Below are 27,158 nucleotides of genomic sequence, written 5' to 3'. Positions count from 1 at the left end.
ATTTGTGCGGGTGGACAAAAAAGCTGGAAAGAGTTAGCAAAAGCAACAACAGTGAAACAGGAGTAAGAAGGCGACTGTCAACAAACACACTAGATCATTATTCAAGAGTTTGCTGTATTTGTGCAGGTGGACAAAGAAAAGGAAAAAAAAAAAAAAAATTTAAAAAAAGAAAAAAAAGGAGGAAAAAAAACTATGAAAATAAGTGAAACAGGCAGGTGAAAAAAAAAAGAAAAAAAAGTGAATACTACAGTGTCACAGAAATTGTCCAACAAATGAACAAGTGACTCTGTGCATCAATTGAGCAATGTGAAGTGTACATCAACTGAGCAATGAGGCATGTGTACATTAGCTGAGCAATGTGACGTGTGTACATTAACTGATCGATAATTTATATGTGTACATCAACAGTCTGATGCAACATGTGTACATCAACAGGGCAATAATGACACATGTACATTAACTGAGCAATGAGACACATGTAAATCAACTGAGTGATGTCACATGTACAAAACTGAGCGATGAGACATGTATACATCAACTGAGCGATGAGACACATGTACATGAACTGAGCGATGTGATACATGCACATCAACTGTGAGATGTGACAGGTGTACATCAAATGAGCGATGAGATGTGTACATCAGCAGAACAATGTGACACATGTACATCAGCTGACTGATGTGACACATGTACATCAACTGTGACATGTGAAAAGTATACAACAACTGAGAAATGTGGCATATGTACATCAGCTGTGAGATGTGAAAAGTGTACAACAACTGAGAAATGTGGCATATGTACATCAACTGTGAGATGTGAAAAGTGTACAACTGAGAAATGTCACACATGTACATCAACTGTGAGATGTGAAAAGTGTACAACAACAACTGAGAAATGTGGCACATGTACATCAACTGTGAGATGTGAAAAGTGTACAACAACTGAGGAATGTGGCACATGCACATCAACTGCGCGATGTGACACGCAATATGAACCCACAGTGGACTTGTTCATTACACCAACAGCAACTACAGCAAAGAAACAAGGACATCAAACCACAAACATTCTCCGATGGCCATACCACATTCAGTAAAATGTTCTGGTTGTAAACATAGGAGATGGTGGAACGTTTAATTCTCAGACCTGCAAGCAACCTCTTAGACTTGAAGAGCAGTATTTCATTATTTTGAAAAATAGCTAAAACAGTGTCTGAAAGCAGCAGTTTGGGAGCTTCAAACTGTCAAGGTAACACTGAAATCTGCAATTAACAAGGTTCATTCAGGTTTTTAATCACACAATTAAAAATCTAAAAACAAAAAAACACACCAAAAAACAAAAGAAAAACAACTACTTGTGTACTGTAGAGTGGTGTGACTGAGTTAGCCGAACCAAAGCAAAGCAGTCTCCCGAGGAAGAAGAAGGGCACACAGACAAACTTCTAAATGATAATCAATATGTTCTTCTTGTTCAATTCTGACCGATGCTGCTATTATTATGTGGACATCCTCCTTTTGTTGTGTCAGAAGCACTTATGTTGACTTATGCTCCTGTTATCTCCCAAGGAGGGACAAGCTGCCCTGGTACTAAAAAGAGCCATATCAAATATTCATCTTTGATGTCACCCTCCTTCTTGGTTTCCCCCCCAACAACTCACCATTCAATCCCCCTCCTCTCCTCCCTTTGAAACAATAACATTCAAATGAGAAAACTGATACTTCATAACAAAATGTCTACAATCACCAGTATGTGTGGGTGGGCCATTAAACAAATTTCTGCTCCGAAATACCAGATAAGTAATGCAGACTGCCATCCTGACCTGTAAATCTAAGGTATCTCTCTGTGAGGAAACAGCCCTGCATCTGTCACCCTGACCTGTAAATCTGAGGTATCTTTCTGTGAGGCAACAGCCCTGCACCTGTCATCCTGACCTGTAAATCTAAGGTATCTCTCTGTGAGGCAACAGCCCTGCATCTGCCATCCTGACCTGTAAATCTAAGGTATCTCTCTGTGAGGAAACAGCCCTGCATCTGCCATCCTGACATGTAAATCTAAGGTATCTCTCTGTGAGGAAACAGCCCTGCATCTGCCATCCTGACCTGTAAATCTAAGGTTTCTCTCTGTGAGGAAACAGCCCTGCATCTGCCATCCTGACCTGTAAATCTAAGGTTTCTCTCTGTGAGGAAACAGCCCTGCATCTGCCATCCTGACCTGTAAATCTAAGGTTTCTCTCTGTGAGGAAACAGCCCTGCACTGATGAACATGCCAGCAACAGTCAAGGGGTTAAAAATAAAACAAACCCCCAAAAACTCAACGTATCATATCATGATTATAGTTTGGGATGCAGGGTCAGGACTGGGAAAAATGCAGTACAAGACAGTGAATGAGCAATTAAAATACACACCAGCTGCGTCATAATAGACTAGACACATGTATATGCAGATTGCTTTGATGTGACAACATTGCATGCCCAAATAACTATAATCACATGCAAAGTGACTGTTCTAATTCAATGTCCGCTACCATCATATTATCAGGTCCTTCATCTTATTTCTTATTTCAGTACATTAATTACATCTTTTTAATTTAATTTAATTATTATTGTCATCTAAAATGTCAATTACGACCAATGCCAAGAATATGAACATTTCTCCCAGAATTCACTCATAAACTGGATGATAAGAATCATCAGCTCCACATTCAATGGAATGATTCCTAATCTCAGCAACATTTTCAATCAATATAGCTATTCATGTATTTGTTTTGCTATTGTTGAGGTGTTCCAAGTGTAATTCCAGGTGAATCCCCCCCCCTCCCCAATCCCTTCCCTGACAAATCTATCCGAAAACTAAAATTCAGGTATCATCTTTTTGAAAGATTTTTTCCTCTTTGCTTTCACAAACACTGAAAGAGTAAAACATGCATGACTTCTTGGCAAGTAATGAGAAATGTACAGCATGTGTCTCTTCTCCTCTCCAAGTACCTCTGCCCCCCCACCCCCCCCCCCCTCTGTCTCCCACACACATGCACACACACACACATACACACACACAAATGCATGCACACAGACAGATGCATGCGTGCTCACATGCTCATATACACACATTACTTTCCCTCTTAAACCTAGCATGTTTTCTCTCTTCAGTGTTTATAGGTTCTAGTCTCCTATTCAATACAGCTATAGAAAAACAAGGAAAAAAAGACGAAGAAGAAGAAGAAAAAAAAAAATAATCCAAAATGAAAGCCACAACTAAAAACCAATTCATCCTTTATCTATCACTCTCTTTAACTCTCTCCATACGAACGGCGAAAGAGAAGACGTTAACAGCGTTTCACCCCAATTACCACCATCAAAATATTGCAAGCGGAAGGCCCTTATACTGAAGAGGTGAATGTTGACAAAGAATACCACAATTCTGACGAATTGGGTTGGGTCATTGAGACACCCACTGGACATCTGAGGGGTCTGTGTTGAGGAGAAGAGAGGGCTGGCCGTACTGAGTGAGTTAAAAAGGGAACCCAAAGTACTGATTCACCCAAAGTCTTCTCTCTCTCTGTCCCTCCCTTCCCCTCTCTCTTCCCTTCAGTACAGCTACAGATGAATGAATAAACCAAAGTAACCCCTCCCTCCGTCCCCCCAAGCTGAATACTGGCCTTACAGAAACGTGGGCACCAAGAGATCAGGAAAGGTGAGTTCTACTGGTTAGACTTTATCACATCGCTCACTTGATGTACATGTAAGAGAACGTCATTAGTAAGTTAGTGCAAGAATCAGGTACCTTTCTTTATGAACCTCTTGGTACCTGGAAATAGTGGTAAAAAAAAAAAAAAAAAAATCAAGGGCAAATTAAAACAAATAAAAAAGAAAGCGACAACACCAACAAAATAATTGGTTAAAAAAAAAAAAAAAAAAGAAAAGAAAAGAAAACAAAATCAAACCACTGCATTTCTAACACTTGCATGCATCTGCTAAGTAAAAAATGTTTTGAATATCAATTTTGAGCTATAATTCAAAGCACTCTGATTTCCAAACACAAAATAGAGTGACTCAAAGTCTAAATAAATCGTGAAGCTTGCAGGACTTGATATAACCTGACTGAGCAAGTGCATCCCTGTCTCCTCTCCATTCTGATATATGACATACATCTCCACATACATGCTGCACTAATGCTGTGCACAAAAAGACTGTAATATATTTTTCTGAAGCAGTGACTGTTGAGGGACAAGATTACATCAAACAACTCTCTAAGATTGTTCCTGATCTACATATACACAGTATAGTAGAGATCTGGTACACAGAGATGCGTTCATTACTAGATCAAAATAATGAACAGCATTTGAACGTCTGATGCATTAGAATGCTCTCGTCAGGTCAGATGTTCAATGTACTTGGAATTTTGATCCACACAACAGCAAAGAGAGTTTCACTTTCAGAGAGAAAAGAGCATGGTTGCATGTTGTTGAACCCATGCTCTGTTTTAATAAGAGTGTGTAGAATTCTGGCTTTGGTTTTTTTGTTTTTTTTCCTTCTTTACTATAATTTATTTTTCAAACTGTGGGTTGCAGTTCTCACGTTCACTCAAGTCCATGAGTGACCTTTCACCTACATGGCCATTTTTACTCCACCATGGGGGAGTGGGGGTGGGCAGGGGAGACAACAAAACAAGCCTGGATATGATTTGTGTGGGGTGAGGTGGGTGACGGGGGATCTGTGATGTGCAATGTGCAAGTAATGCCTCTGAAATGGCACCAACAGTGGCACAGCTAAAAAAAAACAACACCGACAAAACAAAACAAAAAAACAACCAAATGAACAACAACAAAAAAAACAACCAAACAAAACAAAACAAAACAAACAACAAACCCCCCCCAAAAAAAACCAACAAAAAAACTAGACATTTCCCATGTTCTGACACTTCCAAATTATTAACCCCTCATATTTCATCTCACAAAGGGAATGAATGCAACTCTTGCACAGTCTTGTAGAGCTTGAAATAAACTATTTTCTTTTACTTAAAAAAAAACAACTTCTTCCCCAATCTTCTGAACCCCTTCCCCTCTTTTCCTTTTAAAATGATGGATGATACGAAAAAAAAAAAAAAAAAAAAAAAGCTGTGTTTTTCCATTCCTGTATATATTCTTTTGGAAACAGTTTCGCACGGACCCTATACAGGCTTCCTATGCATGGCCATATCTAGACATGATGTGTTGCAGTCATAAAGCAAGCTGTCCACACAGGGACAGTCAATGTCAGGTACTAAGGCAGCCAGAAGACCACTCTTGTATTGTATCACCTTTTTTTCCCCCCTTTTTTTTGTCACACCAGATTTCTGTGTAAAATTTAGGCTGGTCTCACTGGGGGAGAGCACGTCACAACAGTGCAGCACCACCCTTTTTTTTTCCTTCGTTTTCCTGTGTGCAAGATTATTTGTTTTACTATCAAAGTGGATTTTTCTACAAGCAAAGTGGATTTTTCTACAGAAATTAGCCAGGGCCAACCCTCTTGTTGCCTGCCAGGAGTTCTTCAAAGAGCATGCTGCACACGGGACCTCAAGTTTATCATCTAATCCCAACGTCTAGCATCCGGACCACCACCACTCAGGGTCTAAGGGAGTAGGAGAAAATTCTGCCAAGTGTGAGATTGGATCTTGTGCCGTCAGATTCTGTGGCTTCAAAGGCAGATGGGTTACCACTAGGCCACCACTCCACTCTTCAGAAGAGACCCAGGAGTGCTGACCACTGCTCTGAGAGATGCTCACTGGTGCCTGTTGTGTGTGCTTCAACCTTTTGCTTTCTTCTTCTTCTTTGTTCGTGGGCTGCAACTCTCATGTTTACTGGGCTTTTACATATATGACTGTTTTTACCCCGCCATGTAGACAGCCATACTCTGGGGGTAATCTTTTGCTTTCAAGTATTTCACTCTCAATCACTCTTTGGTTTGAACTGCTTGGTGGAAAAGACTATCAAGATAGGAATCAAAAAAGTGCTTGGTGGGAAATATCTGGAATATACACTGCACAATATTATCTGATTTTAAAGCATTTCTGTTTTAGAACCTCAATAAGGAAGTTGCATGTGTGTGTGCATGTGTTTTCTTCTTGGTTGTGCTTTGTTTTGTTTTCTTCTTCACCTTTGCTATTATCAGTGTTTGCAATGTATCGTCAGTTAAATGTGGTTTTTGTTGTTGTTGTTCTTCTTCTGCGTTCACTTGTATGCACACGAGTGGGCTTTTACGTGTATGACCGTTTTTATCCCGCCATGTAGGCAGCCATCTCTGTTTTCGGGGGTGTACATGCTGGGAATGTTCTTGTTTCCATAACCCACCGAATGCTGACATGGATTACAGGATCTTTAACGTGCGTATTTGATCTTCTGCTTGCATATACACACGAAGGGGGTTCAGGCACTAGCAGGTCTGCATATATGTTGACCTGGGAGATCGTAAAAATCTCCACCCTTTACCCACCAGGCGCCGTCACCGTGATTTGAACCCGGGACCCTCAGATTGACAGTCCAACGCTTTAACCACTCGGCTATTGCGACTGTCATTTTTGTTCTTCATATTATGTAAGAATGGAATATAAAACAGTTAAGAAAAAAAACCACATTATTTTCAATGAAAGTGATTTGGAACACACCCTACACAATATTTTTTTTTTCATTTCAAAGTATGACTGTTTTCATACCCTCCAAACAAATTTCCAATGAAAAGTTAACCTCCAACACTGCAATCACACCAAACTGATGATCATTCTTGTTGGAAGCAAAGTTAAATACAATCCATGCCACACCAAATTGTCTACTGACAATGCCAGCTGTACATTCGAGTTACTTCTGAGTGAGCATCCAGTCAATTTTGAATGACTTTTGCGCTAAGTATCTGTATTGTGTTCTTACACACACAGCAGCCATAGCGTTCTTACACACACATATATCTATCAGTGCTATCTCCAAATTAATTTGATCCCTGTACCTCCTGGACTGATACAAGTTTGTTAATCTTGAGAAGAAAAACAACTGATGTTTCCAAAAATTGTTCCTGCCTTCAAACCACAACACACACACACACACACACACACACACACACACACACACACACACAAAATAAACAACAACAACAACAACACCCAACTGAACTGATAACCCCTATGAAAAAAAAAGAGAAAGAAAAAGAAAAAGAATTAAAAAATAAAGTTCAAAAGGGCAAGAAAGAAAAATGTACACTTCTGTTCAGTCATGAGCCCTTTGAAACAATGAAATGAAGAATGAACAGCGAACATATAAAACAATTTTTCTTCTTCTAATTAAAAAAAAAAAAAGAAAAAGAAAAAAGAAGAAGAAGCAAAAAATTGAACATCAGCAAAGAGAGCAAATTAAAAAAAAAAAAAAATGAAGCTGCACTGCTTGCTTACCCCATGCTAAAAGGAGCCACCTGAGAGGAATGAGGTACAAAATAATGACGCCAGCTGACAGCGCCACCACAGCCAGGGCAGACAACCAGGGCACCGTCCAGTTGAAAGTGCTGCACACAGACACAGACCGTAATGGCACACACAGTTAATAAAACAGTTATTTTCTCCTGACACCTCATAATGTTTCATGGTCAGTTAAATTTTGGATTTAATATTTTACATAATGAAGCAAAAAAAGGAAGAAAAAAAAAGAAAAGAAAAGAAAAAAAAAAAGACCAAGAAAAACAAAACAAAACAAGAGTTCAGAAAACTGGACATCCAAAACGAATGACCAATCATTTAACATTAGTCAATTTTCCTTGAATTTCCTAGTTTTATTTTCTCACATACCAACCTCCCTTCTGACAGTGACATACCTTTTGATGTATTCACCAAACAACCAACTTTTTGATTAGTTTAAAAAAAAAATCATTAAGTCACTTGCTTTTTAATGTATTGACTGAATGACTTTCTGATGCATTCACCCAGCAACTCTTGGTTTTTTTAATGTGCTTACTCAATGACTAACTTTTTAAAGTCTTAACTCCCGAGAGCAAGGTTTCGGTTGCGCCCCTTTTCTCTGCATTCAAATTTTGTATTACGTGTAGTTGACACATTTTGTACTTTCCAAAGTCAATTCAGGTCTAGATTGGAAGCTGCTAGGCAAATCTCGCTCTCTGCCATAAATGAAGCCAAACCGTAGCTTTATTAGGCTTTTATTTTGAATAAACCTTCACCGACGTCACAGTGTCAGACTCTGGTGAGAAACTGGCTTGATTCAAATCGCCCGCCATTTATAGTCCGGTTCAGGTTTTAACAAGTTCACTGAGAAACTGAATATTTGTATGTGTTAAAAAAGTGACCTACTTTTTTTTGTGTTCACTGAGTGACTTACTTCTTGATGCTTTCATAGAGTGACTGACTTACTTTTTGACGCATTCACCGAGTGACTGACTTACTTTCTGACACATTCACCGAGTGACTGACTTACTTTCTGACACGTTCACCGAGTGACTGACTTACTTTTTGATGCGTTCACCGAGCGACGCCACCATGTCCATGCCCTGCTGGACTTGTAAACACACGTCCTGTATAGACTGTAGCTTCTCTTTGAAAGACTTCTTCTCCTCCTGCAGACAGAAATTTAAACCACACATTACCACACACATTACACAAAACTATTTTATACATTATTCATTTCTAAAATAAAAATTCATTCTTCGTATTTCTTGCAGCCCAATCATTTGCACCATTTCTGAGGCATTGCTCTCCCATGCCACTCATCTGAAATTCCCAATCACACCCAGTTTCATCTGTCGGAGACCCAGTGTTGACAGTCCACAGGGAACCATTGATGCCAGACACCAGAGGAGATCCTGCACTGCTGTTGAGTCACTTCAGTGGTGTTAAGTAGTGCCTATTCTGATTTAACATACTTAGGATACCACTTACTAGGCCCCCTAGAAACATAATACTTTATCATCTCATCAAGAGAAATCTATGTGTGGTGTGAGCAACACTAACAGTGCATGAGACTCACATTCAATCATATGGGCACATGGACACAAAATGCTTAAACACTAAATTGATGTGAACCTCATGTACAGTAATCACAACCACACACATGCAATGATCCCTGTCTCATGGTCAGCTGGTATGAATGTGTATCAGCTAAAGATGTCAGACTAAACTAAAGATGTTAGACTATTAAAGAGAGAGAGAGAGAGAGAGAGAGAGAGACAGAGACAGAGACAGAGAAAGACACAGAGAGAGAGAGACAGAGAGAGACACAGAGAGAGAGAGAGAGAGAGAGAGAGAGAGAGACAGAGAGAGAGAGAGACAGAGAGAGAGAGAGAGACAGAGAGAGAGACAGAGAGAGAGAGAGAGAGACAGAGAGAGACAGAGAGGGAGACAGAGAAAGCCAGAGGGGAATCGGCATTCATACATCCATTTGTGCTGTCAACATTTTTATGCTTATATACACAACACACCACTGCCAATCTCTGCTGTAAGGACTTATTTCTATGCATACCAAGACTTTCAAATTTCTTGTACCTCCTGGTTCTTGTTACGAAAGATAAAGATCATTCTATTGGTACCTTTGTCACACATGCATTCTTCTTCTTCTTCTTTTTCTTTTTCAAAGTTTAATGTAGCAAAAACAAAAAATTCAAATGTATCTTCTGATCTCTGCTGTCCTAATATTCATGCAAATATCAACTTGAGGGAGGTTACGCATTTCTTGAAAACTATTGCATATGTTAAAGCACATGTATGCTGGACTGTGGAATCATTTCTTCTTCACTGTATACACTGACAGACTACAAAAACAGCAGTTTTAACCCAACTGCTCTAGTCGTATAAGGACTGGGGTGATTTTCATGTAGTGTAGGGACTGGGGTGTTGTGGATTCGAAATTGTCCATGGCCTAAAGTTTTGGCCGAGGGCAAGTTTGGGTTCAAAGATCACAGTGAGCCAGAACCTCAAGTTCTTATACTACTGCTCTCCATTTTGGTTCTTTTCATTTTTCTTCTTTCACATGTCCAGTATCAATTTGCTGATGTTACAAGCTCTCATTAAGTTCCAAGCTCTCATTAAATTGATACAGTATACAAATTTTTTTTTTTGTTCATTCTTTTGATTAATAGTGAATACCAATGCATTCCAGAATTCCAAGTTTTGGAGTGAATGTGTATGCCCAAGAAATGTCACATGAAACAATTAAATATTCTCCTGTCACTGTCAATATTCAATAATTCAAGCAGTCATTTTCAAAACAATCCCTCATGTTTATTTACTATAACTGTGCAATTTTACCTTTTCAATAAATCTATACAGAGTAAACATCAGTAACCAGTCAATTTTTAATAACATTTTCTTCAAATATTGAAGAATCACACATACAACAAGGCTCCTTTTTTTTCTTCTTCTTATCTTCTACTTAACACACTGAATATGATAACTTCTCCAGTTGTCAGTCACATAAAATTTTATTTCCCTTGGACCACTTCACAATGAATTTGCAGAGCATGCATCTGGGGAATTTGGTAATGGGTCATTGGCAATCGCTGTGGAATAGTCAGTTTGGCGTTACACTTGTGATCCAGTGTTCACCAGTGCTCAGGGTTTGAGTTTAAGGCCTTGTTCCGGACTGGTGGTGTTGTGCCCTTGGCAAGGAAAGGCAGTTTACTGGTGGTGTTGTGCCCTTGACAAAGAAAGGCAGTTTACTCCCATTGTTCTCACTCCACCCAGCTGTTTTTCAAGGTCAGGGAAGGTTCAAAAGTATCAGTATCAGTATCTCAAGGAGACGTCACTGCATTCAGTCAAATCCATATACACTACACCACATCTGCCAAGCAGATGCCTGACCAGCAGCGTGACCGAGTCAGGCCTTGAGAAAGAGAGAAATGGAAAGAGAGAAATGGGCTACGCCTTCCAACGCCCTGGACACAGTGGATATGAACTCACTGACCCAATGGCTGTATAAGGCTATGAGACCTTGATCCCCGTTTCTGATGACAGACACATCTGAGTCTTAGCAAACACATGCCCACCGGCGTAGGTGAGAGTTGGCAGAGAACTAATAACCAAAATTAGCTGCATATAATGCTATCCTTCCAAAATCACTAACAGAGAAAAGGTATAAAACTAAAGAAAGAAAGAAAAAAAAAAAAAGAAGTGTGCACTTAAGTATGTACCCACACAACCCATACCCCCTCTCACACACGCACTCTCTCTCTCTCTCTGATGTGCAAGAGTTTGCAGTCTGAGTCTAGCTATAAGCTAATATCTAATTGCTGTTCAATTCACCTACTGACAAAACATCCTGATACCAACCAAGAACTTAATTTAAAAGTTTTACATATTGTTTTATGGCTTATCATATATATTCTGAACTATACACGGTGGAAGGTATAATCAGAAACAGCCTGCTGTGTATAGCATCAAGATACACCTTTTAAGTATGTCTTTCTACAGACATAATCAGAAACAGCCTGCTGTCTCTATCTGTATATAGCCATTTTAACACATTTTTGAAGTGTGTTTTCTACAGATGTAATCAGAAACAACCTGCTGTATGTAGCTGTTATAACACATTTCTGAAGCATGTCTTCTTACAACCAGAAACAGCCTGCTGTATACAGCTATCATGACACATTTTTGAAGCATGTCTTCTTTCACACAATCAGAAACAGCCTGCTGTACACCGCTACTGTAACACATTTTAAAGCATGTCTTCTTTCAGACAATCAGAAACAGCCTGCTGTATACAGCTAGTATAACACATTTTTGAAGCCTGTATTATAACAATCAGAAACAGCCTGCTGTATACAGCTGTCATAACACATTTTTTAGAGCGTGTCTTCTAACAGCATCAGTATCAGTGGCTCAAGGAGGCATCACTGCGTTCGGTCAAATCCATATACACTACACCACATCTGCCAAGCAGATGCTTGACCAGCAGCGTAACCCAACACGCTCCTAACAGACAAATCAGAATCAAGCAGCATGCCAAGAGATACAAACCTTTTGATGAAAGAACTGCATGATTCTGAACACCACATCACACAAGCATGTCACAAACTGTTCGTGCTTATCAAATATGTCTCACAATATCATCGATAATAATGTGCGATTCTTCAAAAAAAATTTTTTTTTCACAATGATGCACCATTTCTCAAATTCAAGTGTGCCTGTAAAGAAAATAGTTACAAATATGTCAAAAGCTTTTACAAGCATTTTTGGGGGGAAAAAGAAGAAGAGGAAAATGAAATGAAGAAAAGTAAGGAAGAGAGAACGAAAGAAAGCAAATAATGATACTTCATTTATGTGCTGCGAGTCTGAGTGAAGGAAAAATCTGAAATGACTACACAAATCGTTACAAACACCTGTACCTGAACATATGTAGGAAGAGAAACATATGGAAGACTTCTATATATCACTGCCTGTGTTGGATACAGATCACAGTTACTATGTCAGTGTACACTGGTAAGTAGTACATATGTAATTCCATTCAATAATGCAGCTTACCTTTACATCACCGTTCTGTAACAAGTTAAAAATTATACATCATGTGTTCAGTCCCAGTGAATGTTTCCACTACACTATGCATTCAGTCACATATGCCAGGGAAATAATGCAGATCTAGTTTTGTCTCCTTGGGAAGTAGATTGGAAGCATGACCATGATAACACTGAAGAACATAACAAACTTGGAAAAGACGCCCAAAGAGGAGGATAAAGAGGAGATTAAGGAGGAGACTGGAAAGAGTGTGCGTGCATGCACTCATGCAGGTGCGTGCACATGTGTGCTTGTGTGTGTGTGTAACAGAGATTGTGTGTGATTACGTTAGCAACAGGGAGCGATGGGAAGAAAGACAAAACCAGATGCACTATCACAGTCAGTTCCTTGTAGTGCCGGCTGACTGCACAAACAGCAACGGTGACAACTACTCAACCCAACACACAAGAAAAGAAGAAAATGAGCAAAGACCCCCCCCCCCATACCCACCCCCCCAAAACAACAACAAACAAACAAACAACAACAACAAACCAAAAAACTCAACATAAAAATGGAAACCAACACCCCACGCATCCATTTTAACCCCTTGACTGCTGTTGTGAACTCTTCTGGCGATGGGCTCTCACCTCACTGAGGGGAGAGATAAAACAGACCGAGCATACAGGTCAGGACAACAGTAATCTTCACTTCACTGGGATTTAGCTGGGATTTTTTCTTCGGGGAGGATGCATTACTTTTGGATCAGCAAAAATCAAAATGACATCATTGGTAAAGTCATATTTAGAGTCCTGAAATCAGGGGCCTAGGTTACTGTCAGTTTTTGTGCACAAATGAAACTCCATTACCATTTGTTGATGTTGTTACCTCTCTCAGTGGTTTTCTACGATCGGCTTTGGATCCACTCTGTTTACGCATACCCAGATTCAAACACTCGACTGTTGGCCGCCGTTCTTTCTCTGTCTCCGGACCTTGCGATTGGAATGAACTTCCTCTTTCGCTTCGTCAAGTCTCCACACTCTTTCAAGTCTGGCCTTAAAACCCACCTCTTCCCAAAATAGCCTCCCTTGCCTGCCCTTCCTTGTCTTTAGTTTCTACTGTTTTAGAGTTATGCATGCGTGTGAATGACTGGTGCGAAAGCGCTTTGATCTGTCTCTGCACAAGATTCAGCGCTATATAAATACCATTATTATTATTATTATTGTTTTTGACTCTATTTTGAGGTGTTTCTTTTTTTTTTTTTTAAACTCAATTCTGATGTGGATTCATTCGCTAAAGTAACATGCTGCCATCTTGCTCTTTCAGTTTTTGGCCCCGAAAACCATGACAAGTTAAACAAAAATACATGGCGGCTTGAGACGACAAGTGTTAGTTTGGGTTCATTTTATGGCTCATTTCCCTGTTGTATTATGCCTAATTCTGTATTAGATGGGGTCGATTACACACAAGATGTCATTTTCAGAATGTAAGACGTGAAAATAGGGCATTACTGCCACCACTGATAAGCACATAAGAAGAAGTGGTAACTGCCCTTGAAACTCACTTCATTCTGATCTGATTTTCACCCAGGTTCTGCAGTCAAAGGGTTAATCAATCAATCAATCAACAGAGACCTGTGTCAATGCTTCAAAACTGTGTGAATGTGTCTTACAGATTCAATAACCACGTTGCTGAAAAGCGCCTGGAACTGGAAAACAATGAAAGAGAGAGAGAGAGAGAGAAGAATATATACACACTTTGCAAGGTATTTTACACAAATGTACTAAAAGCTCAGAGTAATGAAAAGAAAAAAAAAAAAAAAAAAAAAAAAGAAAAGAAAGAAAGAAAAAAAAAAAAAAAAGACTTGCAAGAACCCCCACCACATCAAACACAGCATTCAAACACACACTGCAGATACTAGTAATCAGAGAGTGAAAAACAACAACAAAAAACAAAACAAAACAAAAAAACAACAACAGAAGTTCACCACAACTTACTGATATTGTGGTAATCAGAACTATCCTCACACAGCAAGCACTCTAGCGTTAAAGATAATGAAGAAAATTTAGTTGAAGGAGATCAAGAGAGAGAGAGGAGGGGAAAAAAAAACATACACACACACACACAAAAAAAAAAAAACCCACCAAAAAAAAAACCCACAGCACTCTACAGCATACACAGAGACATCTTAAAAAAAAAAAAAGAAAAAAAAGAAAAGAAAAAAAAAAAGGAGAGCTGATGAGCAAGCACTCATTTTACCTGGTCTTTGGCTTTCTAAAAAAAATGAAGAAAAGAAAAAGAAAATGTAACAGAAGCTTCAAACATAACGTGGCCTATCCACTATTTCTGCCACGACAACATCAACAGCACCCTAAGGATCATGCCTGGCATTCATATTGAGAGAGGAAAAAAAGAAAAAGGATGTGTTTGTGTCAATTAAGGGATCAACATCACACACAGCACATATTGTTGTTATTGAAGCTTCAGGCTGACTGCTTCTGGTCTGTGCAAAGTATTAAAAACAGAGAGAGAGAGAGAGAGAGAGAGAGAGAGGGGGGAGAGAGTGAGAGAGAGGGAGAGAAAGAGAGAGAGAGAAGGCAAAAAGAGAGATACAAAGAGAAAGAGAAATAGAGAGAAGAGAGGCTGAGAGAGAGAGAGAGAGAGAGAGAGAGAGAGAGAGAGACAGAGAGAGAGAGAGGGAGAGAGAGACAGAGACAGAGAGACAGAGAGAAAGCAGACAGACAGATGGACAGACATAGGAGACTGCAGCAATACGTATGTGGGGTCTGTGTATTGTGCACATACTCCTCCAGATATGGATGTGAAACATTATGTGTACATCAAGAGTACTACACAAACAACAACAACAACAACGTGTACACAGAACATGCTGGAACAATCATCTACAGAAAGATATGACCACAAACAAAAACAACAAAGCTGATTTTCAGCGAAAACTTAAGTTGTATCCACTTGAATGGCAACTTAAAAGTGATCAGATACTGCGACTAGTACAGGGTCCTGATCACAGTCCCTGAAGGAAGAGGGACCATGGGCCAACAACATTGACATTTCTTATTATCTAAGTCATTCTCAGTTCACAAAGCACATTTTCTCCATTTTAAGCTTTGCCACCAAGCTGATGCATGGAACACAAATGAGGCATGCTCTGTTTTCCCAATGAAACACTGTTCCCCAAACCACAGATGTTAGATCAATCTCTCCTCCCCAACTACAGATGCCAGATTCACCCCTCTCCCTGAACCACAGATGCTAGATTCATCCCTCTCCCTGAACCACAGACTCTAGATTCACTCCTCTCCCTGAACCACATATGCCAGATTCGCCCCTCTCCCTGAACCACAGATGCCAGATTCACTCCTCTCCCCAAACCACAGATGTTAGATTCACCCCTCTCCCCACACCACAGATGTTAGATTCACCCCTTTCCCCTAACCACAGATGCTAGATTCACCCCTCTCCCCACACCACAGAAGCTAGATTCACTCCTCTCCCCACACCCCAGATGCTAGATTCACCCCTGTCCCCACACCACAGATGCTAGATTCACCCATGTCCCCACACCACAGATGCTAAATTCACCCCTCTCCCCAGATGCTAGATTCACCCCTCTCCCTATTCCAGATGCTAGATTCACTCCTCTTCCCACACCACAGATGCTAGATTCACCCCTCTCCCCACACCACAGATGCTAGATTCATCCCTCTCCCCACACCACAGATGCTAGATTCACCCCTCTCCCCATTCCACAGATGTTAGAATCACTCCTCTCCCCACACCACAGATACTAGATTCACCCCTCTCCCAAAACCACAGATGCTGGATTCACCCCTATCCCCACACCACAGATGCTAGATTCAAAAGTGACTGCTCTTGATGCTGTGTCAGAATATCAGATCAAAGTGCCAAGTTTAGAGAATTAAAAAAAACAAAAAAACAAAAAAACCCACAGTAAATTAAGTTTGCATATCATTTGGCTTCATTTTTTAATTTTTTTGTGCCCATCCCAGAGGTGCAATATTGTTTTAAACAAGATGACTGGAAAGAACTGAATTTTTCCTATTTTTATGCCAAATTTGGTGTCAACTGACAAAGTATTTGCACAGAAAATGTCAATGTTAAAGTTTACCACACACACACACACACACAGACAACCGAACACCGGTTTAAAAAACATAGACTCACTTTGTTTACATAAGTGAGTAAAAAAAAAAAGGGCTCAATTATGTTTTTTCAATAGCTTACTGAATTTGATACTGCATGTAATCTAAGTTAACTAATGAAATACAACCACTGATGTTCCAAGATTTGCAGCACATACACTTTTAAAAATTTTTTTTACAACACTCATGCATTTCATGTCCAGTGACAATCACAAATATCTCATTCCAACAAAAAACACATTCCAGATCTTCACAAAATATTTACCTTCTCTTTTTCTTCGTCTTCTTCCTCATCCTCTTCAAAATAGTCCTGATGTACATAAAAAAAATGTGACATTCAGAATGTGCATTCTCTGCCTGTGGGACACATGCACACCAAATTCGTGGGGCGGGGGGCGGGGGGGGAATACATTCAATAAAGACTTCATCATGTCACAATTCCGGATATAATATGAAAATACATACAGGAAAACTCACAAGAGAGTCACCATCCCCAAATAAGCAAACAAACAAACAAAAAAGAATCAAAATAACAAGAGCTGTATCAGCAATTTAATTGACTAAAACATTTCTTCAGTACACACATCTGCTCTGTCTCTCTTACAAACATGTACATGCACACGCACTCTCTATCACACACGCATGCACACCAATACACTGTACTAACGCCACACATGCACATCTGCTCTCCTTGTCTCTTCAACCAACAAGCATTTGAATGTTCTTCTAAAAAATGATCCATTTATTGGGAGCAAACCAAGCCGTAATTTTACTAAACAGTCCCTAAAACACTTTTTATCCACATATTCAAAATATTGCTCACACTGAAAACCAGTTTTAAACAGTCTGTAGTTATGATATATATCTTTAGACATTACTGACTCGTCCCACTCCTGCATAAATATATCTTTCATTCTTTGCTTAAATAATGACAAAAATGTTTGCTCACAACCAACGCCTTGTTGCAACCAGACATATCCAAACCCAAGTCTAAATAAAGTATTTTTTACTAAAGACACCCAGCATTTTTTCCCCCTTTCGTCTAAGTTAAACAACATCAAATATGCCTGTCTGGGTAATCGTTGCACATTCATATTCAGCAACCTTAACCAGTACTTGATACACTTTGTTGCACTATTTATATATAGTGGATAACATCCTAATTCGCCGTATGCAAACATTCAAATGTAATTCAAATTACGCATGTAAACGTTGTAATGTAATCGAAGATGAAAACCATTTTATAAACAATTGTGTCCTTTACAATGACCTGCGACAAAAACATCTGAACTCTGAAGGTCAATCGTATGTTCACTTGATGAAGAATGGTTCTGTTTACAGTATTCGTAAACTATGCGTTTATATATTTAATGCCCTGAAGATACGACAGGAATTCTGTGACAACAATGATGAAAGTTAGAATTAATTTACAATGCACGAGAAGCACTTTTGTTCTACAGGTTAAGTTAGTATGTATTTTACATTTTGTTGTGGTTGAGTGATCACCATATTGTGTACTTTTGACCTCTTTCTAGGGGCCGGAGGCCTGGAGATTAAAGTTTTGTTCTTGTTCAACCAACAAGCACAAGTTACACCAGCTGTCTCTCTCTCTCTCTCTCATGCTCACACAAGCGCACACACGCATACACAAAACACATACTCACACACACACAAACACTCACACACACAAGCACAAACACATACATAATGTCTACAATCAACAGTACATATGACAAGGCATATAACAAAATTCCTCCTCCTCCACACACACACACACACACACACACACACACCAAAACATCACACAATGACACAGCAACAGAGTTGTTCTGATGACTGACGGGTGCAATAGCCGAGTGGTTAAGCGTTGGACTGTCAATCTGAGGGTCCCGGGTTCGAATCACGGTGACGGCGCCTGGTGGGTAAAGGGTGGAGATTTTTACGATCTCCCAGGTCAATATATGTGCAGACCTGCTAGTGCCTGAATCCCCTTCGTGTGTATATGCAAGCAGAAGATCAAATATGCACGTTAAAAATCCTGTAATCCATGTCAGCGTTCGGTGGGTTGTGGAAACAAGAACATACCCAGCATGCACACCCCCGAAAACGGAGTATGGCTGCCTACATGGCGGGGTAAAAAACGGTCATACACATAAAAGCCCACTCGTGTGCATACGAGTGAACGCAGAAGAAGAAGAAGAAGTTCTGATGACTCACATCCTCCACTTGCTCCCGTTTGAAGGCCCCAACCAGCTGAGCAATGAGCAGGTTTTTGAGGAAGATGAGCAGCAGCGTGATGGGCAGCATGTAGATCTCGAAGTTCCACACCATCACCAGAAACACCTGGCAGAAAGAAGGGAAGATAAGATAAGATAAGATAAGAATAACTTTATTATCTCCAACTGGAGAAATTTGGTCAGGTGCATTATCACAACATAGACAAGTAAACAACATGGGGACCATAACTGTAAAAGCCAACAACAGCCCCTACAAATATTATGAAGATACAAATGTAAAAAATATCACATACATCATTTCATACATACATCCACACACTGCAGGTAATAACTAGTATTCTTAATGTAAAAACAGAAAGAATTAAGAAACATTATTTGAATATAATTATAAACATAGCCTACTATACTGCACATTGATTATAATAGACAGATAAGATAAGAATAAAGATGAATTGCAGAAAACCACAACCAGATAATCAGCACACACCCGCACCCCCCCACCCCACACACGTGGATAACTTGATTAAACAAGAGTAATAAACATATGTTCTCAAATAAAAGCATTTCACATATTCGCTTTTAAAGGAGTGATGGCCTAGAGGTAAACGCATCCGCCTAGGAAGTGAGAGAATCTAAGCGCACTGGTTCAAATCATGGCACTGTCGCCAATATTTTCTCCCCCTACACTAGACCTTGCGCGGTGGTCTGGATGCTTGTCATTCGGATGAGATGATAAACTGAGGTCCTGTGTGCAGCATGCACTTAGCACACATAAAAGAACACATGGCAGCAAAATGGTTGTCCCTGGCAAAATTCTGTACAAAAAATCCACTTTGATAGGAAAAACAAATAAAACAAGGCCTTCAAGACTCACTTGTGATAAATTAAGTCCCCTAGCATTAATTACAGAGTAATTTCCCTTTTTTACTATCTGCACCAAAACGTTCGCAAAATAAATAAAAATTCCATGCTTAGCAAAAGAAGTTCCTGTTTGAACAAAAAATGATAAAAATGACTCCTCTTGTTGTGTCAGAATATCAGATCAAAGTGCCAAGTTTAGAGAATACAAAAAATATAAATATAACAGTAAATGCAGTTTGCATATAATTAGGCTTCTTTTATTTTTTTGTGCTCATCCCAGAGGTGCAATATTGTTTTAAACAAGATGACTGGAAAGAACTGAATTTTTCCTATTTTTATGCCAAATTTGGTGTCAACTGACAAAGTATTTGCAGAGAAAATGTCAATGTTAAAGTTTACCACAGACACACACAGACAACCGAACACCAGGTTAAAACAGACTCACTTTGTTTACACAAGTGAGTCAATTACTGCGCGCAGGAAAAAAAAGAAAAAAAAAAGGGTGGCGCTGTAGTGTAGCGACCTGCTCTCCGTGGGGAGAGCAGCCTGAATTTCACACAGAGAAATCTGTTGTGTGAAAAAAGAAAAATACTAAACACGATACAAATACAATACAAATGTCGTGTGGTGTCACACTGCTGTTTTGAATTGTGTTGTGTTGTCATGTGTTGTGCTGTGTTGTATTGTTAGTTAAGTATCGTGTTGTACTGTGTTATCTTGCACTGGATATTGTAATATGTTGTGCTGAATGGTGGTGTTGTGTTGTGTGGTATTGTTATCTCAACGTTCCACACCATCAACAGAAACACCTGGCAGAAAGACGGGAAGCAGACATGTTTGGTGTGATGCCGTGTCCAGTGGTGTCAGATGGACGTCATGCTGTCATGTCATATGTTGTGTTGTACAATATTGTCATCTCAAAGTTCCATGGCATCACCAGGAACACCTGGCAGAAAGAAGGGGCGGAGACGTATCTGGTGTGGTGCCGTGTCAAGTGGCGTCACGCTTAGTTGTTTTGAACTGTGTTGTCATGTGTTGTGTTGTACAGTACCGTTATCTCAAAGTTCTACACCATCACCAGAAACACTTTGCATGAAGGAGAAGGAGTCTGGTGTGGTGCTGTGTCACGTCATGTTATGTGGTGTCACGCTGTGTTCTTTGGAACTGTGTTGTCATGTGTTCTGCTGTGCTGTGCTGTTCCCGTGTGTTGTAATGTGTTGTGCTGTGTTGTGTTGTCCCCGTGTGTTGTCATGTGTTGTGTTGTCCCCATGTGTTGTGCTGTGTTGTGTTGTCCCCGTGTGTTGTCATGTGTTGTGCTGTGTTGTGTTGTCCCCGTGTGTTGTCATGTGTTGTGCTGTGTTGTGTTGTCCCCGTGTGTTGTCATGTGTTGTGCTGTTTTGTGTTGTCCCTGTGTGTTGTCATGTGTTGTGCTGTGTTGTGTTGTCCCCGTGTGTTGTCATGTGTTGTGCTGTGTTGTGTTGTCATGTGTTGTGTTGTCCCCATGTGTTGTCATGTGTTGTGTTGTCCCCGTGTGTTGTCATGTGTTGTGCTGTGTTGTGTTGTCCCCGTGTGTTGTCATGTGTTGTGCTGTGTTGTGTGTTGTCCCCGTGTGTTGTCATGTGTTGTGTTGGGGTGTTTGGGGACACCCAAGTTGTATTTTATCCCCATCACACCCCCCCTTGTAATGGATATGGGGGTCATTCTAGGATGGACTGATATAACCCACAGTTGGACACAATACAAGTTATCAAAGTAGGAAGTCATCCACAAATGCTTCTGTTGCAATGGAGAAGAGAGGGGCAGAAGGTGATTCATCAGTGAAGGCTGGCCCAGAACGACCCCCCACTTCTTTTTTTTTTTTCCTCGACAGCTTGATTAAACCCATAGATTAAGAAAGGAGGGTAGTTTCTAACTGGGGGAGGTTGCCGGGATGGAGGAAGTCTTGACTGGCCACAACTGACAATAGAGGGTCATTCGAGGCTGGCCCAGAATGACCCCAGGGTAGGCGCTGTGTTAGAATCACTTAGGCACCCTGGACTTCAGATCCTGCGTTCTTCACCAGTGATCAAGGTTTGAGGCCCTGTTTCTGCCTGGTGCTGCGTCCTTGGGAAAGTTCTCCTCAGTCTTCCTCCCAGGGTTAAATGAGTACCTGACTTTGTTTGGAAAAGGAAAAACAACAACAACAACAACAACAACAACAACAAGAAACGGTGGAAGGAGAGGATCAGACCCCACCTTCGTATGAAGAGCCCTCAACACAGTGGGTATAAATTCACGGTCTTGATGGCCGACCATGGCAGACTATAGGACCTTTTAACTCTCTCCATATGAACGGCGAAAGAGACGAAGTTCACAGCATTTCACCCCAATTACCATCATCAAAATATTGCAAGCGGAAGGCTCTTATACTGAAGAGGTGAATGTTGACAAAGAATACTACAATTCTTACGATGGAAGCTAAAGGGTGGGTCATTCAGACACCCACTGGACATCCGAGGGGTCTGTGTAGAGGAGAAGAGAGGACTGGCCGTACTGAGTGAGTTAACTGTTTTCCCCACCATCGGCAACTTGAATGGACATCAAAGGGTCATGTTAAACAGGACCATTTCCCACTTTGTAAGAAAGCTTGATAGCTGCAGCAAACTTTCCCATGCAATAAGAAATTGACTAACCTTCTCTCCCTTGACCAAGTTTGAAGTGGATGAATCCACTGTTGTTTCGACACAGAAACTGAATCGTTTGACTGACAGCATCAAGTCTGAAATATTTGGTGCTGGTGAGTGTTTTTTTGTTGGTTTTTTTCACATGGAAGAAACTTAGTGGCGAAAGAGTTAACCTTTTTTTTTTTTCCAAACACCAGGAGGGACTCACAAAAAAGGCGGTGGCGCTGCGAGTGGTGGACTCCCAGCTGAAACAGCTCTGCAGGAACTTGCCCGTCTCCACCACAACGGCAATCAGCTGGCCCACCCGGTCAATGTTCTTCTTCATCAGCTGGATCTTGAACTTGGGCTCCACCTGCATGAACTTCTCCTCTGCCGGGTTCACCGTGCGGATGGCGGCCTTCACCTGGAGGTCACAGGTCAAACAGCACATGACACTGGCTGGTTACAGTGTGCTGACCACACACGGTCACATGAGGACTGCTGCCCAACTAAATAAAAAAATCAAAAAATCAACTGCACGTTACACAAAACTGTCACATTTGGACATTTGACACTGGGTTCTTTTTTCTTTTTTTTTAGTTGTGTTTGTTTTCAATTTTTTGTTTTTGTTTTTCTGTATGCCTAATCATCTATGCCATTTTAGTGGCATTACTCCCACGCCACAAGTTCGGAGAGCCCATACACAGTCATCACGATGTTCATCTGTCACAGTCTCAGCATAGGCCGTCCATGATGCCCCACACCAAAGAAGAGCCTACACTGCTGCTGAGTCAATTTGGTGGTGTTCAGTGGTGCCTGTTCTGATTTAACGTACATCTGAAACCACCTACTAAGACCCCTACTGATCACAATAATCACTTAGTTGTGAAGCCGGACAAACAAAAACAACAGCAAAACAACACCGGTTCATGACATATTATCTTAACCGTAAATCCCCTTAAAGTGAATAAGACTAGGCTGTGCTGAGGATGTCAGCCCTTCCACTTGATTTTTCATCCCCAGATTTTAAAGTGAATAAGACTTGGCTGTGCTGAGGATGTCAGACCTTCCACTTGATTTTTCATCCCCAGATTTTAAAGTGAACAAGACTAGGCTGTGCTGAGGATGTCAGCCCTTCCACTTGATTTTTCATCCCCAGATTTTAAAGTGAATAAGACTTGGCTGTGCTGAGGATGTCAGCCCTTCCACTTGATTTTTCATCCCCAGATTTTAAAGTGAACAAGACTAGGCTGTGCTGAGGATGTCAGCCCTTCCACTTTATGTTTCATCCCCAGATTTTAAAAATCTTAAAAAAATGGACCTTATGTGCCACTCGGCACAGGGAGAAGACTTCAGTAACTAGAGGGTAGATGGTGTGGAGAAATGCTCCACAACCCATGCCCTTGACAACTTGACTTTAACCAGTTCAGTGCCGATAAGACGTCAGCTGACATCCTGCACAAAGTGTTGGCATAGTGCCTATAAGACGTCAACTGATGTCTTGCATCTATTTCGATTTTTCCTTCATTGGAATTTGGTACAATGAACACAAACAGACTCAGTATGGTTAGCTTAATGTGTCTGGATCTGTTGGAAGACCCCTTTCTTCTCAATTACCATATGCTAAGTGGACCACTTGGAACGTGTGTGTAAAGAGGGTTTACCTCACATGCCAAAAAGGTGTCAGACTTTTCGTCAAGTGAAGATAGAGGTCCAGTCAGTGGAATTACATAGCTTTGCAAACTGTGCCGATGATTATGTATGGGCATGATGATGAGAGACGGATCTGTCTTGTCTTACGATTCGTGTGAACCTGAAGGTAATGACAACAACAGTGAGGAAAACTGACAACACTATCTGACTCTCTTCAGTCCATCTATCCAATCAGACATCATTTCTGTGGAAGTGACCATGACTGACAGTGAAGGCACACCACTTTCACGTAATTTGAGAAGAGGGAGAGGAGAGACAGAGGCATGGTGTTAAGACAAGAGGTGGGAGGCCAGCCTGAGGGTAGGTATGTGGGTGTGGCCCTGACTTGTTAGTGAATGGTCTTTTCATGGTGTTCAACAGCACTTAAAAATTTATTTATTTTTTATTTATTATTTTTTTTTTAAACAAAATTCTCTGGCACTGAGGAGGTTAAAGGCTTTTTGCCAAAAAATCTGTGAAACTGAACTTTACAAAGAAATACATACATGGTTGAAGATGAGGTCTAGTTCTAGGAGTATTGCCCCTTTGGTTCGACGGTTCAGCTTCTTGTCCTTCAGAGCATACCATCTCCGTTCACCATTTCTGATCTGGAACATCAGTTGTACAGGTTAGCTGTGCCGTCTTCATTGTCAACAGTGAGAAATTCTGCACTGTCTTCATTGTCAATATAAACAAGTGTCTTCAAAGTGAACATCAACAAATTCTGCACTGTCTTCAAGAGAAGTAAACTGTCTCCATTGTCTTCAAGGTCAACAAATTATCTGCGCTGTCATCGATGTCAACATCAACAAATTCTGCATCATATTCAATGTCAACAACAGACTGTATGTAATGTTTTCAACACAATGCCCTCACCAAGGCCATCACTGAATGTATCTTTCCACCGATGCCTAAGCAGTGAGTGAGTGGATCTCTAAAAAATCTAGGGGGGCAGGACTGCACTGGCACTTAAAACTACAACCTTGATGGCTAGCTGGCCTGTGGGGACCACCCCAATGCTGAATGTCCTGAAGCCCTCTTGGCTGAGAGAGTGGTGATGAAACTAGGGCAAGACACTCTCCGCTTTTATCAAATTCTAGCCCAGATAATCAGGACAGCAGTTGTCTCCTCTGCTGTACTGATGGTCATAGTTGGACATGACTATCACACAAACAAAATCTCTCCTGTCCTAGGGGGGGTTATGGGGGTGGGGTGGTGGGGGTGGGGGTGGGGGGGGGGCGTGGCAGCGCTGCACTGTGGTGACATCCCCTCCCCGGGGACAGCAACCTGAATTTCACATTGAGAAATCTGCTGTGACAAAAAAGGAATACAATACAATGCATTGCAATACAATACAGTATAATACAGTGCAATACAAATTTATGCAATGCAACACAATACAGTACAATATAACACAAATCAATGCAATGCAACACACAAATATACGGTACAATACAATAAAAATCAATGCAATGCAATACATCATAATGCAGTACAATACAATACAATGCAGTACAATACAGTACAGTACAGTACACACTCACCCTGAGGAGAGGTATGGCCACTTTGCCCAGGAACTCCACTTTCTTGTCTCTGTCCTCATCGAAAATCGTCACCTCCAGGACTGAGTGTATGTCCTGCACTTTGCTGCAACACACACACACGCACACACACACACACACCATCATCACTGCTTTCTTTTCTCTCTCATGTACAGGAAACACAGAGTCTGTATTATACTCCCTCTTTGTTTATATACTGATTGACTGATATGGATACTTATACAGTGCCTATCCTTGGTCCCCCCCCCCCACCCCGACTCCCCACACCACCCACCCAACCACCCACCCCCTTTTTTTTCATGTCTAATATCACTTAATGTGGACAGACATTAAATGAAATTGAACAGACACACAGACAGAGAGAAGGGTGGGAAAGCGAGAAGTAAAACAGAGAGGCAGATATTCACACAAACTGAGCAGAGACAGAGACAAAGAGATGTAACAGATCAAACAAGACATAATACAAACACACACACACTCACACATTCAGAAACACACACACACACACACACACACTCACACACATACAGACCAGAGACAGAGAAAAAGAGAAATAACAGATCAGACAAGACATACAAACACACACACACACTCACACATTCAAAAACACACACACACACACATACGCACACACACACACACACACACACACACACGAGAGACAAGAGAAAAACAAGAAATAACAGATCAGACAAGACATATAAACACACTTACACAAACACACACTCACAGAGGCGCCCCCCACCCCCACCCCCTCCCCCTCCCCGGAATCCCCCTTCCCCTCCTCCACTCACAATGAGAAGACTTTGTTCCACTCAGGGTTGAGCGTCTTGTACTCGGTGTGTGTCTGCACACGGGCGTTGACGAGCTCCAGGACACAGAAGGGGTCACTGTTGCCACCGATGTCTGCTTTTCTCAAACCCTGCGCCTTGAACACTGATAGAAAAAAAACAAGAAGCATGCAAGAGTGTGTGCATGTGCGTGTGCGTGCGTGCGTGCGTGTGTGTGTGTGCGTGTGTGTGCATTCGTGTTTGTATGTGTGCGTGTGTGTGTGTGTGCGTGCGTGTGTGCATGCGTGTGTGCGTGCGTGTGTGTGTGTGCGTGCATGTGTGCATGCGTGTGTATGTGCGTGTGTTCGTTCTTTAGTTTAGTATCTTTTCACTATTAGCGATATAAGACCAAAAAAAAAAAAAAAAGTGGGGTGGGGTAGGGAGAGGGGGGTGGGGGGAGGGGAATGAGATGTCAGGACAATACAGAAAAGGTAAAAAAAAAAAAACCTATAAGAAATGCATAACTAACATGAAATTAGCTTTAACAGTAACAATTCACTTATGATGACAATAAGTAAAACCATTAACATACTCTGTGCGTGTGTGAGTGTGTGTGTGTGTGTGTGTGTGTGTGTGTGTGTGTGTGTGTGTGTGTGTGAGTGAGTGAGTGTGTGCGTGCATGTTTGCGTACATGCGTGTGTATGTGTGTTTCACTTATCTGTTTGAGATTTTTTTCTCTCTTCTGCTCTTGTTTGTAGGAATGT

At 40.9% G+C, this 27,158-nt stretch overlaps 1 protein-coding gene across 1 annotated transcript in view; it reads right to left on the bottom strand.

Annotated features, from left to right (window-relative positions):
• LOC143282476 (multiple C2 and transmembrane domain-containing protein 1-like) overlaps positions 1-27,158 on the bottom strand; it is a 265,420-nt gene that overhangs the window by 5,381 nt on the left and 232,881 nt on the right. The window contains exons 9-17 of the mRNA XM_076588129.1: positions 26,419-26,560; positions 25,607-25,709; positions 24,569-24,670; positions 22,600-22,794; positions 18,848-18,973; positions 16,896-16,940; positions 11,520-11,522; positions 8,472-8,578; positions 7,410-7,519 (exon numbers count right to left, since the gene is read on the bottom strand). Of these exons, the coding sequence (XP_076444244.1) occupies positions 7,410-7,519; positions 8,472-8,578; positions 11,520-11,522; positions 16,896-16,940; positions 18,848-18,973; positions 22,600-22,794; positions 24,569-24,670; positions 25,607-25,709; positions 26,419-26,560 (933 nt within the window). The remainder of the gene's footprint in view (positions 1-7,409; positions 7,520-8,471; positions 8,579-11,519; positions 11,523-16,895; positions 16,941-18,847; positions 18,974-22,599; positions 22,795-24,568; positions 24,671-25,606; positions 25,710-26,418; positions 26,561-27,158) is intronic.

Source organism: Babylonia areolata, chromosome 5 (genome assembly GCF_041734735.1).
Source record: "Babylonia areolata isolate BAREFJ2019XMU chromosome 5, ASM4173473v1, whole genome shotgun sequence".
Taxonomy (NCBI): Eukaryota; Metazoa; Mollusca; class Gastropoda; order Neogastropoda; family Buccinidae; genus Babylonia; species Babylonia areolata.
The sequence above is the reverse complement of the archived record's forward strand: the minus strand, read 5'-3'. Positions and strand labels throughout refer to the sequence as shown.